The 16,530-nt window shown below is 44.4% G+C and overlaps 1 protein-coding gene across 5 annotated transcripts in view; it reads left to right on the forward strand.

The window, feature by feature from the left end:
• Positions 1-16,530, forward strand: part of LOC126187981 (ras guanyl-releasing protein 3-like) — a 437,195-nt gene that overhangs the window by 222,211 nt on the left and 198,454 nt on the right. For all 5 annotated transcript variants that reach the window (XM_049929381.1, XM_049929382.1, XM_049929384.1 and 2 more), the window contains one exon: positions 6,046-6,124. In XM_049929381.1, coding sequence (XP_049785338.1) covers positions 6,046-6,124 — 79 coding nt within the window. The remainder of the gene's footprint in view (positions 1-6,045; positions 6,125-16,530) is intronic.

The following is a 16,530-nucleotide window of genomic DNA, read 5'->3' on the forward strand; positions in this document are numbered from 1 at the left end:
CTCTCTCAATTTTAATATCATAGATGCATGGAGCAAAGTATGTGTGTTTGGGTGACTATGTGAGGAAGATGATGATCATACATTCGTTTCATAAGCTGTAACTTCCACCACATGGTGATCACAAAGTAGACGAAGTTAAGGGAGTCTGCTGCCTTAGAAGAAAAATAACTCATGACGGGCGAATCAAAGACATAAAAAGCAGACTGGCGCAGGCAAAGACGGACGTGAATTGGTATCAAACAAAGGCCTTCATTTGACGAAGAAATTTCTGAGAATGTACGTTTGGAGCACTGCATTGTACGGTAGTGAACATGAACTGTAGGAAAACCGAAAAAGAAGAGAATGGAAGCGTTTCAGATGTGATGCTACAGAAGAATGTTGAAAATTGGGTGGACTGATAAGGTAAGAAATGAGGAGGTTCTCCGTGGAATCGCCGAAGAATGGAACATTTGCAAAATACTGACAAGAAGAAGAAACTGGACGTTAAGACATCAGGGAATAACTTTCATGGTACTGGAGGAAGCTGTAGAGGACAAAAAATGTAGAGGAAGACTGATATTGGAGTAAACTTCATTTACTTCTTCAATAATTCTTTCCTGATCAGACCGTATTGTCGTATTAAGTTAAATAAACGTTAACACAAATTATCCTGCTACAACGAAATTACTCTTAAACATTTTCACAGCCTGTATTTAATGCTGGACAGTTCAACATTTAATCACTGAGAAGTAACCCATTGGGTTTTCATTATAAGTGCCAGATAAAGATACAGAAGTGTTCACCTCTCCTCTTCTGCTGTATTTAAATGCGTAAAACTGTCGTTCAGTGGGTACTGGTGTGACCAAGAACTTCGACATCGCCATCTGAGTAGTCTGTGGGTTTTGTCATATCGTTCCTACCATTTATGTATATATTACTTTCTCAACAGTATGAGGAAAACGCCCATAGTCAAGAAAACCACACACACACACACACACATACACACACACACTTGCGCGCGCACTCAGCATTTCCTGGGATTTCTGCTTCTTTACAACCGTAGGTGTCGTGCTTAGCCATTTGGAATAGTATTCAGGAAAGCTCCCATGTTTCATTTGGAAAACACTGTGCTAGAAAAATGGATCAGCTTACTGTTCTTGCTTTAGTACAGTTTCACAGTTCCGCCGTCAACTCCATTTTTTTCGTTTCTCCGAATCATTCGTCCAGCTACCAATTTAGTACTGTCACTCATAAATCAGTCAACGTCAGCCTTCAGCTTGAAGCTTTGATGGCTGATTTCAGATTTGGTTGACACTATAGTAGTCTGCGGTCTGAAGGTCGACCGGAGGAATGCCAATAACAACAAACACAAAATCGACAGAAGCCGTGCCAAAGTCATCAGAGTGGCGCAACAGCAAACACCTCTGTGCTCTCCGCGCGGACCTTGCCGGCTTTATCTCCCATATGATTAGACAGTGGGCGAGCGCACATTCGTGCCATACACACTGGTATTATCCAGAAATGCAGATTATTTTACACAGTTTTTATTGTAAACAGAGCACAATTTTCGCTGAGTATGTATAGCCCATTCCGGTTCTTTTGTTCTTTTTTCCGAAATGCATTTAACTGGATAGTTTCTGCCTGCTATTCTCAACTTGAATGATCGAAGTTCTCCTAAAAATAGGACCAGTTTTTATATGCCGATATCTTCGATTTCAATCATGCCAAGCTCAAAACTGCAGTTAATGTCTTGTAAAATCTTTCTAGAAAATTTGGCTCTTAAGGTCGTTACACCTGCACTACATGTTCCGGGTGCACAGTTGTCAACAGACAGGTCCCTGATCATTTTGTAGTAGGTTAAGTGCAGCCAGGCAGTCACGTTAAAGGTGAATGTGTCGCGATATCGAGTTCATCGGAGATATTCTGAACACTTTCGGTAGGTATGTACTTACTAACGTTAAGAGATCAGGCTAACTCGCGATCTGTTACTCCCGCCACATCAATCAACTTGGTGGTCATTGATCTTGGACATGAGCATGAGCAATAACATATGCCGTTTTCTTTTAGATGAACAGTACGACGTTCTCGATGAACGAGATAGCAATGTTGAACTACTGCTGCCACAATAATTCTCCCAGGCGGACACATAGCTTGGATGTCGTTGCTGACAAATTGTACTTCGTCGTCCCAGAAATCTTTCAGTAGCGTCCAAAACTGTGGTCTTTGTGGGACAGTTCATCTTTGTAATTGCCTCTGGATGTTACTTGTCTTAAACAGTCAGAGGTTTAGCCCAATGGAAGCGAGGACCGCAATAATGGCACACAGAACTGATAAATAACCATGGGCATCGTTACGGCCAATCCGCGCCAGTAGCCGATGTCACTAACGCACACCGGCCGTTGTGGCCGAGCGGTTCTAGGCGCTTCAGTCCGTAACCGCGTTACTGCTGCGGTCGCAGGTTCGAATCCTGCCTCGGGCATGGATGTGTGTGATGTCCTTAGGTTAGTTAGTTTTAAGTAGTTCTAAGTTCTAGGGGACTGATGACCACAGATGTTAAGTCCCATAGTGCTCAGAGCCATTTGAACCATTTGAACTAACGCATCCCTGTGTGGTTGCACTCGACTCTGAGATATCCGGTTCAAATCCCGGTAGTGGAAGAAATTTTCGCCGCTAGTATTTGGCCGGCGAAGGAAGGACAGGTTGTGTGAAGTTCCTGATCCCCAGGCTTCGCGCCCATACCCAGGATTAAAGTCCAAAGCTCTCTACAGTGTCTCACGTAGTGAGGGCTTGTGACTCAGTGTATGGTGATCCGTACTTCGGACAGGTAGTTAATCCAAGCGGTCCTTTTGGTATCATTCGAGAGAAGTAGATTGTGTGCTGGCACTGAGTCTCACCTTCACCATTCACTCGTGTATGTATAACACAAACTCACCCACACTCAGCATACACATTTATGATAGAGTTCTCATCCACCGTTTGAAAAGTGGCCATTGTGTACGGAGTGGGAGGGGGGGGGGGGAGGAGAAACCTTCTCCGATTAGGCGTCTGAACAGCTCCTCAGTCTTCCAATCAATATTTCTTCCTGGTTGCCGGCCGGTGCGGCCGAGCGGTTCTAGGCGCTTCAGTCTGGAACCGCGCGACCGCTACGGTCGCAGGTTCGAATCCTGCCTCGGGCGTGGATGTGTGTGATGTCCTTAGGTTAGTTAGGTTTAGGTAGTTCTAAGTTCTAGGGGACTGATGACCTCAGCTGTTAAGTCCCATAGTGCTCAGAGCCATTTGAACCATCTTCCTGGTTGTCTCTCTGTGTGGTTGTTATAGTCCGGATACCGTGCACATCATTCAAATTACGCCTTTCGCCGTAATTTAAACATTTCGAGAAGACTCCTAATCCTCCTTTTGTTTGAGCCACCCCGAAGGTTTTGTCGGGTTGCAATCTTACACAGGTTATGTGCGAGAAAATATAAATGCAAAGCTGTTTCTGTATTGTTCCACTCCCGAATAAAATCACAAGTGACAGCTAACCAGGCCAGTAAAATTTCTTGTCATAAATCTTTACCGTAATTTTACGATAAACACCAACAGTCGTCGTATTTAACAGATACTTCCTTCAATTATAGTTTTCTGTTGTTAAATCGGACTTGATCTCCAAATAACACATTTCATAGAAATAAAAAATGTATTGAAATAAATATCTATTTGAACTAAAATTCCTGTATTTCACAAGTTATTCTCAACTCTGAATCCAATTCAACTATTTTCACAGATACTGCCTTCTTTGCACTGAGAGGTGAACATGCGAATTACACTCCTGGAAATGGAAAAAAGAACACATTGACACCGGTGTGTCAGACCCACCATACTTGCTCCGGACACTGCGAGAGGGCTGTACAAGCAATGATCACACGCACGGCACAGCGGACACACCAGGAACCGAGGTGTTGGCCGTCGAATGGCGCTAGCTGCGCAGCATTTGTGCACCGCCGCCGTCAGTGTCAGCCAGTTTGCCGTGGCATACGGAGCTCCATCGCAGTCTTTAACACTGGTAGCATGCCGCGACAGCGTGGACGTGAACCGTATGTGCAGTTGACGGACTTTGAGCGAGGGCGTATAGTGGGCATGCGGGAGGCCGGGTGGACGTACCGCCGAATTGCTCAACACGTGGGGCGTGAGGTCTCCACAGTACATCGATGTTGTCGCCAGTGGTCGGCGGAAGGTGCACGTGCCCGTCGACCTGGGACCGGACCGCAGCGACGCACGGATGCACGCCAAGACCGTAGGATCCTACGCAGTCCCGTAGGGGACCGCACCGCCACTTCCCAGCAAATTAGGGACACTGTTGCTCCTGGGGTATCGGCGAGGACCATTCGCAACCGTCTCCATGAAGCTGGGCTACGGTCCCGCACACCGTTAGGCCGTCTTCCGCTCACGCCCCAACATCGTGCAGCCCGCCTCCAGTGGTGTCGCGACAGGCGTGAATGGAGGGACGAATGGAGACGTGTCGTCTTCAGCGATGAGAGTCGCTTCTGCCTTGGTGCCAATGATGGTCGTATGCGTGTTTGGCGCCGTGCAGGTGAGCGCCACAGTCAGGACTGCATACGACCGAGGCACACAGGGCCAACACCCGGCATCATGGTGTGGGGAGCGATCTCTTACACTGGCCGTACACCACTGGTGATCCTCGAGGGGACACTGAATAGTGCCCGGTACATCCAAACCGTCATCGAACCCATCGTTCTACCATTCCTAGACCGGCAAGGGAACTTGCTGTTCCAACAGGACAATGCACGTCCGCATGTATCCCGTGCCACCCAACGTGCTCTAGAAGGTGTAAGTCAACTACCCTGGCCAGCAAGATCTCCGGATCTGTCCCCCATTGAGCATGTTTGGGACTGGATGAAGCGTCGTCTCACGCGGTCTGCACGTCCAGCACGAACGCTGGTCCAACTGAGGCGCCAGGTGAAAATGGCATGGCAAGCCGTTCCACAGGACTACATCCAGCATCTCTACGATCGTCTCCATGGGAGAATAGCAGCCTGCATTGCTGCGAAAGGTGGATATACACTGTACTAGTGCCGACATTGTGCATGCTCTGTTGCCTGTGTCTATGTGCCTGTGGTTCTGTCAGTGTGATCATGTGATGTATCTGACCCCAGGAATGTGTCAATAAAGTTTCCCCTTCCTGGGACAATGAATTCACGGTGTTCTTATTTCAATTTCCAGGAGTGTATTTGAGTAAAGTGACAAATACGTTGTTGTTGTTGTGGTGGTCTTCAGTCCTGAGACTGGTTTGATGCAGTACGAGTATACGAACAAGAAATCTGAATTATTACTCGTCTAACGTGCAAGATACAGTACAGAGTTTACGATAAACACACCATACAGAATTACACCGAAGGAAAACTGTAGTTCCTTTCAGTCGATAACACATTTTCATTTCTCAGATGTGCACTGCTGCTGTCTCTGGCCACTGTACTCGGTTACCTTGGTGGGACCGCTACGATCGCACGTTCGAATCCTGCCTCGGGCATGGATGTGTTTGATGTCCTTAGGTTAGTTAGGTTTAAGTAGTTTAAGTTCTAGGGGACTGATGAGCTCAGAAGCTAAGTCCCATAGTGCTCAGAGCCATTTGAACCATTTACCTTGATGGGCAGAAATAAAGTAAATAAATATTACCTCCGTTAATATTACATTAGACAAAATTAAACTACCTCGCTTCTCTAGGTTGCAATTCTGCTCCAAATGTCCATGCGATGCCATTTCCTCCGGAGGTTTCTCTCGGAAGCATACCGAGGATGGCCTGCACCGACGCCGTGCAGTGATGTGCCCACCCTGTAGTCAAAGGATTTTTCAATACGAGCCAGGACAAACAGCGGCAGTACTCTCCGTCATGATTGTCTGTCAGCCGCAGTCCTGACGTGAATTCCTTGTGGATAAACAAAAAAAAATTCTTAAAAATGATAGCAACTTCGTGCTAGAACTTCTCTATCTACAGCATAAACCTATTGTTAGCACTAGCTAAGAATGAGTGTTCATCTGTTCGTATGACACATGTGTTTCTCTTTACAGGTGTCTTTAGTCCCTGAACATACTGGTGATGACTTTGACGCTGAGGAAATGGCTACATCGGCAGATAAGCACGAAATCGGTGAGTTCTGTCGTAGCGGTTGTATCATCACACGTCGCTGTATAAGAGTGCATGTTAACGTAGTCAAAAGGTCTCCAAGACGATTCACATTATATCTGAGAATAATCTAAGGTCCTTTCTTCCCTTCGTAACACTTCGCTCCAACAGACTTCCAAATACGTGTCTCGTATCTTGTAATAGTATGAGCATAGTAGGCGTTTCAGTAACATTTCTTCGACAGTCACAGTTATTTATCCATCTGTGTTAATGTCACTATGAATGATATCCAAAGTTAGGGTGTAGATATCGAAGTCCCATCCAGATCAGGGATATCACTGGACGCTGGGCCTGTAGATTATCTTTGCCGCCCAGATCTTGGCTAGTGTAAAGTCTCTAACAGTTCCGCTGTAGTTGCACCTCGTGAATATTCTCTTAATTCCAGTACCACTTCGACAGACCATTATGTTACACAAATGACAACCACATCTCACCCACTGTTACTCGATTGCCTTGTCCACTCATGGCTTGTCGCGTCATCCCTCACCACCCGCACCGAGCGAGGTGGCGCAGTGGTTAGCGCACTGGGGAGGACGACGGTTCAATCCCGCGTCCGGCCATCCTGATTTAGGTTTTCCGTGGTTTCCCTAAACCGCTTCAGGCAAATTCTGGGATGGTTCCTTTGAAAGGGCACGGCCGACTTCCTTCCCCATCCTTCCCTAATCCAATGAGACCGATAACCTCGCTGTTTGGTCTCTTCCACCAAATCAACCCAACCCAACCTCACCACCCGCGCATGCGCGCAGCGAGTTGCCAGCATCATTACTCTTGACAAATTTGATAGATAAGTACACTTAAGAATAAGATTAGTAACTGTAATTAATTTTATTTCAAAATTTTTGAATTACAAACACTGGAAACCTTTCTTTGCCCCTGCACCCGTATTACGTTCTTGTATTTCACATTGTGCTCATGCCATTAGCGTGTGCATTTGAGGTTTAAAGTGTTACTCTTGTATTTTGCTTGCGCGTACGGATTCCGTAACTCACGAAAACTAGCGGACCGAGATCTGCTTTGTACTGTACAAACACAATTGACCCCCACCTACACTTTTTCCTCTGTGCCTTGTTACACAACGATGACACTTAATACTCTGCATACAGCATCTGCAGCGAAAACGAAAATAAAAACGTCAAGGTCGCCACCGGGTTCCCAACCCGGAATAGCCAAAGTTGAGACTGTTTTTAGGTTTCCATAACTCAGTCGGTGACAACGGAAATCTTATAGGATGACTTTGGTGTCCATCTGTCCGTCCGACTGTTGGAAATGGTGGACTATCAAGTTGAAATTTTCGTCGAATATTGACGTCCCTTGGTGGTGGAAAAAACTGAAAGTCAATACAATCAAAAGATACGGCCATTTATTCCACATACGTCTACGTATATTCGCAAACGCATTCATGAAAACTATGGGGTATATCCCGACGACCTACAACGATGAAATTTGGCAAGTAGCTTGGTTTCACAGTACAAAAAGGGGAAAAATATCCGAAGTCTGTTAATTTGTAATTATATCACACGAAAAAAAAAATGTTTTGGTCATTTGCTATCCACCTGTCCGTCCTCCTGTTCACTTTTTTTCAGGAATAATATATCTTGCTTGTATCGATATCGATAACAGGAAAAAATCGTCGACAGTCCAGATTCCCGGGAGGTATGAAGTATCTATATACATAATTTAGTTTTACGGAAACCTACGGAATCCTACTCGCAATTATCCGTACTGCTTATTACAATTTTGTGACACGCCACGGGCAATACATTTGAATTAAAGAGTTGGAAGCACTTTTTATATCTTCCATTAATTATTTGCACGCAGATGGCTAGGCTATTGATTGTTTCTGGATAGGGAAAACCAACGCCACTGGAGCAAGATAGCTGCTACACAACATCTAGCACTACAGTCAAACTCATCCGCCAGCTGGTGAGTCCGAGGAAGAAGAGTGGCGCGTCCGCTGTTGAGTGCCCAAGTGGTTTCTCGTTTGGTATGTCTTCTGAACAGCTCGCACGTCCTTTGTTTGAGCCAGCCAATCAGGGACGGGTACTTCAGCTTTTTATGTCTTTTATAGTAACTGCGGTTTTGAAAAGCAATTAATATTTCCAGATATCTTGCTGGGAGACTGATTCTCTTTGCCTGTGTGCCTTGAATTTCAAAAGCAGTTTTTTTTATATTAAATAGGAGATATAGACTGTAAACCAAGGTCTGCGATTCGCTGGTTCAGTGTTCGGTGACAGTTGACTATCACTCCAGCCTGTCACCGGCCTACCACTGAATACAAGAAGTAGTAATAGTAGTAGCAACAGCAGATTTATTCATCCGTACAACACTTTTACAAGGATACTGGAAATGTCTCGGTATTAAAATTTAAAAACAACAAAAAATCGTAATTTTTTATACACACGCATTTATATACTCACAGGTCTAGTTTGACAAAGATGGAACTGGTAGTCGGACATGCCCTTAAAGTAGGAATCTGTCTGAAGTAATGACGGGGCACCTACTCGGCCGCGGTGGCCGAGCGGTTCTAGGCGCTTCAGTCCGGAACTACGCGGCTGCTACGGTCGCAGGTTCGATTCCTGCTCCGGGCATGGAATGTGTATGATGTCTTTAGGTTAGTTAGGTTTACATAATTCTAAGTCTAGGGGACTGATGACCTCCGGTGTTAAGTCCCATAGTGCTTAGAGCCATTTGAACCATTTTTAAACGGGTCACCTAAATCAGGATGTCTTTCAAAAAATTGGAGTTACCGCCCTCCAAAATACAAGGGCTACCGTAATCTTTTTATCGCTAGTGTACGATACAGTTTCGTAAAGAACTTGTTTAACAAGGTAAAAGGCTAGGGCTCCACTGTTTATTCGTTTCTATTCGTTTCTCTCTCCCATTCAATACAAACTACGTGCACTACACACACATCGTTTCATAATGTAACATTATATGCTATCACATAACGTCAGGGCCGTAGCGACGATGCTTGTTTCCATTTTCTGTGGCGCGGCTTCCCATTTGCTAGCCTGAAAAACTGAGTTAGCATACCTCTGTTATGAGTAAGATGTTGAGCTTAAAACAGGAGAGGGTGTTAGTATTAAGCACTGCGTGGCTGTGGGAGTAAGTTTTCTCCAGGAAAGAAGAAGAAAGAAGGAACACACTTAATATGAAAGTGTTAAGTGAAATGATAGGTATTTTATTATCGTTATTATTACTTATGCTACAATTTTTATTAAGCTACTACTGTGTTATCTAAGTAACCCTTCACTGTACAGAATGCGTTGTCTGACAGGTACGTACTTTTTAGTTTCAGAGGAGAGATCGGCTCCAGTCGCAGTCGGGAATCGAAATAGTTCGATGGCGGAAGTTGAAAGTTTTTGCCGCACCCGGATCTCCAGCTTAACGCGATCAGTTGTCTTAACCGTCTCAGCCATCCAGACACGCTTCCCGTCCGACGCAATTTCTCAACTTGTTAAGCGGTAGTAGAGTCCGCTGTCCATTCACCTACTTGCTCGTAGCGAGTCCTGTATTCCTGCAAGAGCCACGGACCCTGTTGTGCATCCACACCTAAGTTATCGAGATACGCATGCCTACATATATCATTACAGAGCCGAAACCCCTCTAACAAATATATCTGAAAAGGCCACAAGCAGGATCGCTATTTTCGGGAGGGGGGTGGGAGGAGAGAAGGAACATAGTGTAAAAAGTATTTTTGGTTTAGCCCTAGCAGCGGCAATTTGTACAGCCATTTGAACATTTATTATTCTGTAGGTATGTAACAGTATATTAAGCAAGGGCTGAGCAACGAACCGGAGCTGGCACCCAGGCAAATTATGCGAATCGGTTAATTCTTTTTGCAAAAGATTTTAATTGGGATCAAATTCATACTCAGCTAATGGCTCCATTTGTTTGTTCACTGTTCGGATTTTACGCGCAAAAACCGCCGGTCTTAAATAAGTCCGGATTGGAGCGAGACTGGTGGTTCAAATTTTGTCCACTGGTACATTGGACCTGTGAGATAAATTTCAACCGTTCTAAAAAATATTGCTTCGTTTGAATTTTGCGTGCAAAAATAAAAAAAAAAAAAACACGCTCCTCTGAGGCTTTTCGAAGTGCGCCGATTCTATACTTTAAACTTGTACGAATCGGTTCAAACGTTGCACAAAGGCAGATAGTGAGTCAAGCCGTCAAAATATTGTAGGGAACGACGCGAACAACTGGCAGAAGACACCGATTATTCAACAAAAAAATGGCTCGGAGCACTATGGGGAGCAACTTCTGAGGTCACCAGTCCCCTAGAACTTAGAACTACTTAAACCTAACTAACCTAACGACATCACACACATCCATGTCCGAGGCAGGATTCGAACCTGCGACCGTAGCGGTCGCGCGGTTCCAGACTGTAGCGCCTAGAACCGCTCTGCCACTCTGGCCGGCCGATTATTCAGCATAATTAATGGTTGTCTCATTCTTATGGGAAAGCTTTATCCGTTGCCACGGTATAAACAACACCGTTGGAAAGACAACAAGAAAACCTTTATTGGATCAGTCGTCGCCCGAATCAATAAGCATCTACGTCGGTTTCCAAGCCGTGCCGGTGCAATGTCAAAGTTATAGTAGAACAAAAGTTGGGAACTAGGATGAAAAATTCTCCTGTCATAGCACAAAAAGGGCGGAATATGTTCTGGGCAGAGTTAGGGATGTAAAAGTAAGGAACTAACTTTTCTACTTCAAAGACATTTAAAACTAAACATCTTGACATATTCGCGCTTTTTTTCGAGTTAACCCTACTTACCCAGAGCAGCGACGTCTCTTAGCTGCAAGATGGTGACACGCCTGTACTTTGCAATTTATAGGCTAAAGTCTCGTATCCTGTGCCCAAAATTCAGAAGATTCGCCTCTTGTCACGGTCCGGATCGCTTCCCCCGTCGAAGGTTCGAGTCCTCCCTCGGGCATGGGTGTGTGTGTTGTCCTTGGCGTAAGTTGGTTTAAGTTAGATTAAGTAGTGCGTAAGCTTTGGGACCGATGACCTCAGCAGTTTGGTCCCATAAAACCTTACCACAAATTTCCAATATCCAGAATATTCGACAACCATAGTAAACAATACATAATAATATTATGAGGCTGAAGAGCATAAATTTAATAACTAAAAACGTTTATGTGGGGAGATAAAATTTCTGGAGGTGGATTTGTTCCTGGGGATACACTAGAACATTTTTTTGATTTCTGAGCGAAGGTGGGACGGTGATTTTTTTTTCCCCGAGGGGACTATTTCTCCCCCAAACCTATACCCTGTTGCAAGTGTGGTGAGGAGTGTCAGAACAAATAGACGCAAATTTATGTGCTTCTACAGCGTGCGATGCACGTACAATAGGACGTATCTGAAAATGGAGGGTGCATCTAAACTTTGACACGATGTATCATACTGCAGGACATGACAAATGGCGCATTATATGACACGATGGAATGTGTCATGTTATACGACATGAAATCACGTATCATGTTACATTACTTGACACAGTGCGCTATGTTGCATGACATGGGTACTAATATTAACAAATAAAAAAGTGCGAATACGTCAAGATGTCCTTGAAACTGCCAGATAAGTCGAAAAGCTAGTTCCCTCTTCCCTGAACATATTCGCCATTTCTTGTGCTATGATAGGAGCACGTTTCTTTCTCGTACTAAAGTATATTGTCCAACACAACAGACACCACACTGTTGTTTGATACAGTGGCTGTAAATATAAAATTTCAAAGAAGAGTCTGACTCTAGCCGCAACTGTGCATCTAAATAATTCAGTTGTGAAAGTAAAAAATTATGCTGGACTGAGACTCGAACCTGGATCTCCCGCTTAACGCGAGCAGTTGATTTAACTACCTCGCTATTCGAATACACACAATTCTCAACTTGTCACGCTAGTAGCGTGCGCTATCCATTGTAGATACACTACGGTGGGTTGTAGAGGGTGTCTTGAGAAACAAATTGAGGATAGGAACCCATGTCCGGAGACGTCATCCAACGACACTGCAGAGTGTCAAAATTATAGGCGCCGACGCCTGCCACTTGGCTACCCCTTTGGCAGCAAACGTGACTTTGTATGTTGATTGAACGTAGGTGGAACGTCTCGAAATGTTATTTGTTATTCAATGATTGCGACTGATTGAAACGATCGCCAGAGGAGAAGATGGAGCTAACTGCTGCGCGGAAAGGTCTTGTCTCACATGAATGAAGTGATCTGTTGCTACGGTTTTGGACACGGGTTTCCATCTGCAGTTTATTTTTCTCCTGTATACCGAAAACATTGGAGGGTTCGACTGTGACGCTTTTTATCCTGTTCTGTAATGAACCAAGTTTTGAGACCAATGAATCACGTGGTCTATTTCTGTTTACGTCAGTTGCTGTCAGGTGAGGATTAAAAAATGTTGCATAAAGTTTTATGTAATATTGTGGTACAGCTCTGTGCTATATGCAACTTGTTCTTACGTCGTCAATCATCCAAGAGCCCACGATGACAAGCCTAAAATATTACAATGAACTTGCCTTCAGTGTTTCTACTACTGTAATGTTTTCTTGTCTTGTGCCCTCTCACTATCCATTATAGTTATGTACTTTTCCTATTTTCTTTGGAGGAAGTGGTGGATGGGGGGGGGGGGGGAGGACAGGCGGTCATCAATCATCAGACTGGTTTGATGTGACCCACCACCACATCCTCCACATCCTCTCGTGTGACAACCCCTGCTTCCCCTATAGTGTTTGTCTTTTAGCTCTCCCTCTAGTAGCCGGCCGAAGTGGCCGAGCGGTTCTAGGCGCTACAGTCTGGAACCGCGCGACCGCTACGGCCGCAGGTTCGAATCCTGCCTCGGGCATGGATGTGTGTGATGTCCTTAGATTAGTTAGGTTTAAGTAGTTCTAAGTTCTAGGGGACTGATTATCTCAGCAGTTAAGTCCCATGGTGCTCAGAGCCATTTGAACCATTTTTTCTCTCTCTAGTACCATGGACCTGAGTCAGTGAAAGTCTTAACACACGTACTATCACCCTACCTCCTCTTCTCGTCGGTGTTTTCTAAACATTTCTTACCTCACAGATAATGCAGAGAACTCCATCATTCTGTTTAATTTACAGGCTTCTTCTGTGACACATCTGAAACGTTTCGATTTTCTTTTTCCCATTTTCCACAGTCCATGAATCCTTCCAAACAACGCTGTGCCACAGACATATATTCTCAGAAACTTTTCGCTCAAACTAAGGCCCTGTAGACTATATTTAGCGAGAAATTCCACCTTTGGCTTAGCTAGTCTATGGCTTATATTCTCCTTGCTTTGTCCAAATTTGGTAATTTTGCTTCTAAGGTAGCATAGTTTCTCTATTTAGTGTAGTACTTGGTAAGCAATTTTGATGTTAAGTTTATCGCTAAACAAATTTTTGCTGATATTCGTCAGGTTCGTCTGACTTTTACTCTCAGTCCGTATTCTGTGCTCATTAAACTGTTCGCAGTGTCATCAACGAATCTTATCATTGATGTCATTTGCACACAGTTACAATCCCACTTGTGAATCTTTTATTTTCATCATTGCTTCTTCGACGTATAGGTCGAACTCTAGGGGAGAAAGAATGCAGTCTTGCCTTATAACTGTCTTTAATCCGAACACTTCCCTATTAGTCTTCAATTGTTACTGCCCCTCCTGTTCTTGTACATATTGTATGTTTCTCTATTATACCTATTTTTCAGGGAGTTTCAAACATCTTGCACCGTTATACGTCGTCGAGTGCTTTTTCGTGGTTGACATATGCTATGAAGATGTCTCGATTTTTAAGTTTTGTCCTCTGTCGCCAAGTGCAACATGAGAACTGCATCTGGTGACTGTGTCTTCCATAAAGCCAAACTGATCGTCATCCAACAGATCCTCAATTCTTCTTTCCATTGTTCTACGTATTATTCATAACAGAGATGTCTGGCCTGTTCAGCTGATTTTATGATAGTTCTCGTAGGTTTCTGTCTTTGCAGTCTTCGTCTCCAGTCGTTAGATTGCAAGTCCCTCAATGATTTTCGAAATTGCAAAGGAATCTTATCTACTCTTTCTGCCTTGGTGTTCGAAAGTCTTCCAAACCTCTGCAAAACTCTTTCTCTAATACTAAACACTTTATATCCGCCAAATTGACATCCATTTCTTCTAACATCACGCCAGGACCCAGTTCTTGCGCTTCGTAGATACTGTCCACTCTTTCAGCGATCTGCTCTCTCTTCCGCGTTGACGGTAGACCTGCTCTTCCAGCTTTGCTTTCAATTTCCCCGAAGGTTATTTAGTCTTTTCTGAATATTAGATCTGTCCTTCCGAGGACCATTTCTTTAAGAGGAGAGAGGAGGAGATTAGTGTTTAACATCCCGTCGATAACGAGGTCATTAGAGACGTAGCACAAGCTCTGATTAGGGAAGGATGGGGAAGGAAATCAGCCGTGCCCTTTCAAAGGAACCGTCCCGGTATTTGCCTGAAGTGAGCTAGGGAAATCACAGAAAACCTAAATAAGGATGGCTTGAAGCGGAATTGAACCGTTGTCCTCCCGAATGCGAGTCCTGTGTGCTGTGCTAACCACTGCGCCACCTCGCTCGGTATTTCTTTTTCTTCACATTTCTTTTTCTTCGCATAGTCAATTCGCTTTAGCTTCCCTGTTCTTTCTGTTGATTTCATTACCAAGAGACTTAAATCGCTGTATCCCTTTATTTCTCAGATCATTTCTATATTTTCTGCTTTCATCCATCTTTCAAGCATTTCTTCTGTTACAGAAAAATTTCTTCTCCCTAGCTGAAACTTACCTTAGGATTCAATTACTCTTTCTCCTCCTCATTTCTATTACAAGCCTATGTTGTCCCGTAGCTGTGTCTTCTGTTCCTTCCCATACTGTTCTAATCCCTCATGATTACTAGATTTTCGTCTCCCTTTACATACCGAATTAACCGTTCAAAGCCCTCTATCATTATCCTAATTCCGATTACCATTATAATGGAATAACTTCAACAGCCGACATTTTCTACTTTCCAACAAAACATTGCCAGAACAGAGCAATTAGTAAAAATCTGCATTGCTGATAATTTCCCGGAGTATTTCGAGATGTATACTGACGATTCGAAAACTATAGGTAATGACAGGATGGCTTGCGCATTCTTGTGTCCAAGCACAATTACAAGGAACTGATTACGTTTCCAGTGAAACTTCTAGTTTTTCTGTAGAAGCCACAACTATACCTGCAGCTTTACATTAAACGCAGAACCTCACAGAACCAAACGTTTTGGTTTTAACGGATTGTACAGACTGGGGTAAATAAAAGTGGCCTGGACGAATGCATACGATTAGACTGTATATATGCATGTAACCACACCCCTCGACGTGCACATCACGCGTATGCCCGACACGTGATCCACATCGGTTCAGAGCGCAGTGCGGGTTGTGTCAGTGCGAATGGAGCATTGCAAAGGGGGCTATGGTACCACAATGGAACTCCGTTCTGGAAAAATACGTGACAACGAAGTCGTGAAAACGGTGGGGTCAGTATTTTGCTGAGAAGTTTAATGGTGTCAAAGTGCCAACAAAGGGTGCCATGCAACGCGTAGTCCGAAAATGGCGTCAGACGAAACGTGCCTGCACACCAAAAAATGGGGCTGCAGTTCACCAGAAAATGCTTCAGAGACCTATCAGATCAACCCGACCCCTGTCGCAAGAGACCGGCATATCACGCCGATCATGCGGGCGAATACTTCATGTCGACCTGCGCATGCATCACCACTGAGTGTCTTTTGTACACGCATTACAACCAGCAGATGCTCCACATCACATCCAGTTTTGTGAGAGGCTCTTCACTGAGATAATAATGAATAGGTTGAACCTGGATCTGTTCTTTATTCTAATGGAGCCTGGTTTCACCTAAGTTGTTATGTCAATTCACAGAATCCCAGGTTCTGGGCAGCGGAGAATCCGCATAATTTCCAAGAAACTCCGCTGCATGATCAGAAGGTTGGGGCTTGGTGTGCAGCGTCAGCACATCGCTTATTCTTTCATCAGACGCTGACTTCAACGCGTTACATTGCCAACATTTTGAAACCATTTTTGGCAGCATTAACGGCGTAGGAAAAGATCTACAGTTACTTCAACAGGATACAGCAACTGGCCATACAGCCGGCCGGACCTTGGAACATGCTTACACAGTCTTCACGCCTGACAGAGTTGTTAGCAAAGGTCAGTCTGGTCACGGTCCTAGCTGACCACCTAGGTCATCTGATCTGTCAGTGTGCGATTACTTTGTGTTGGGAGCCCTCAAGTCTAAGGTGTATCGTAAGAACCCTCATAGACTTCAAGAACTGAAGCAGACCATTTCGGATAAGATTGCA

The sequence above is a fragment of the Schistocerca cancellata genome, chromosome 5, assembly GCF_023864275.1.
Source record: "Schistocerca cancellata isolate TAMUIC-IGC-003103 chromosome 5, iqSchCanc2.1, whole genome shotgun sequence".
NCBI classification, from domain to species: Eukaryota; Metazoa; Arthropoda; class Insecta; order Orthoptera; family Acrididae; genus Schistocerca; species Schistocerca cancellata.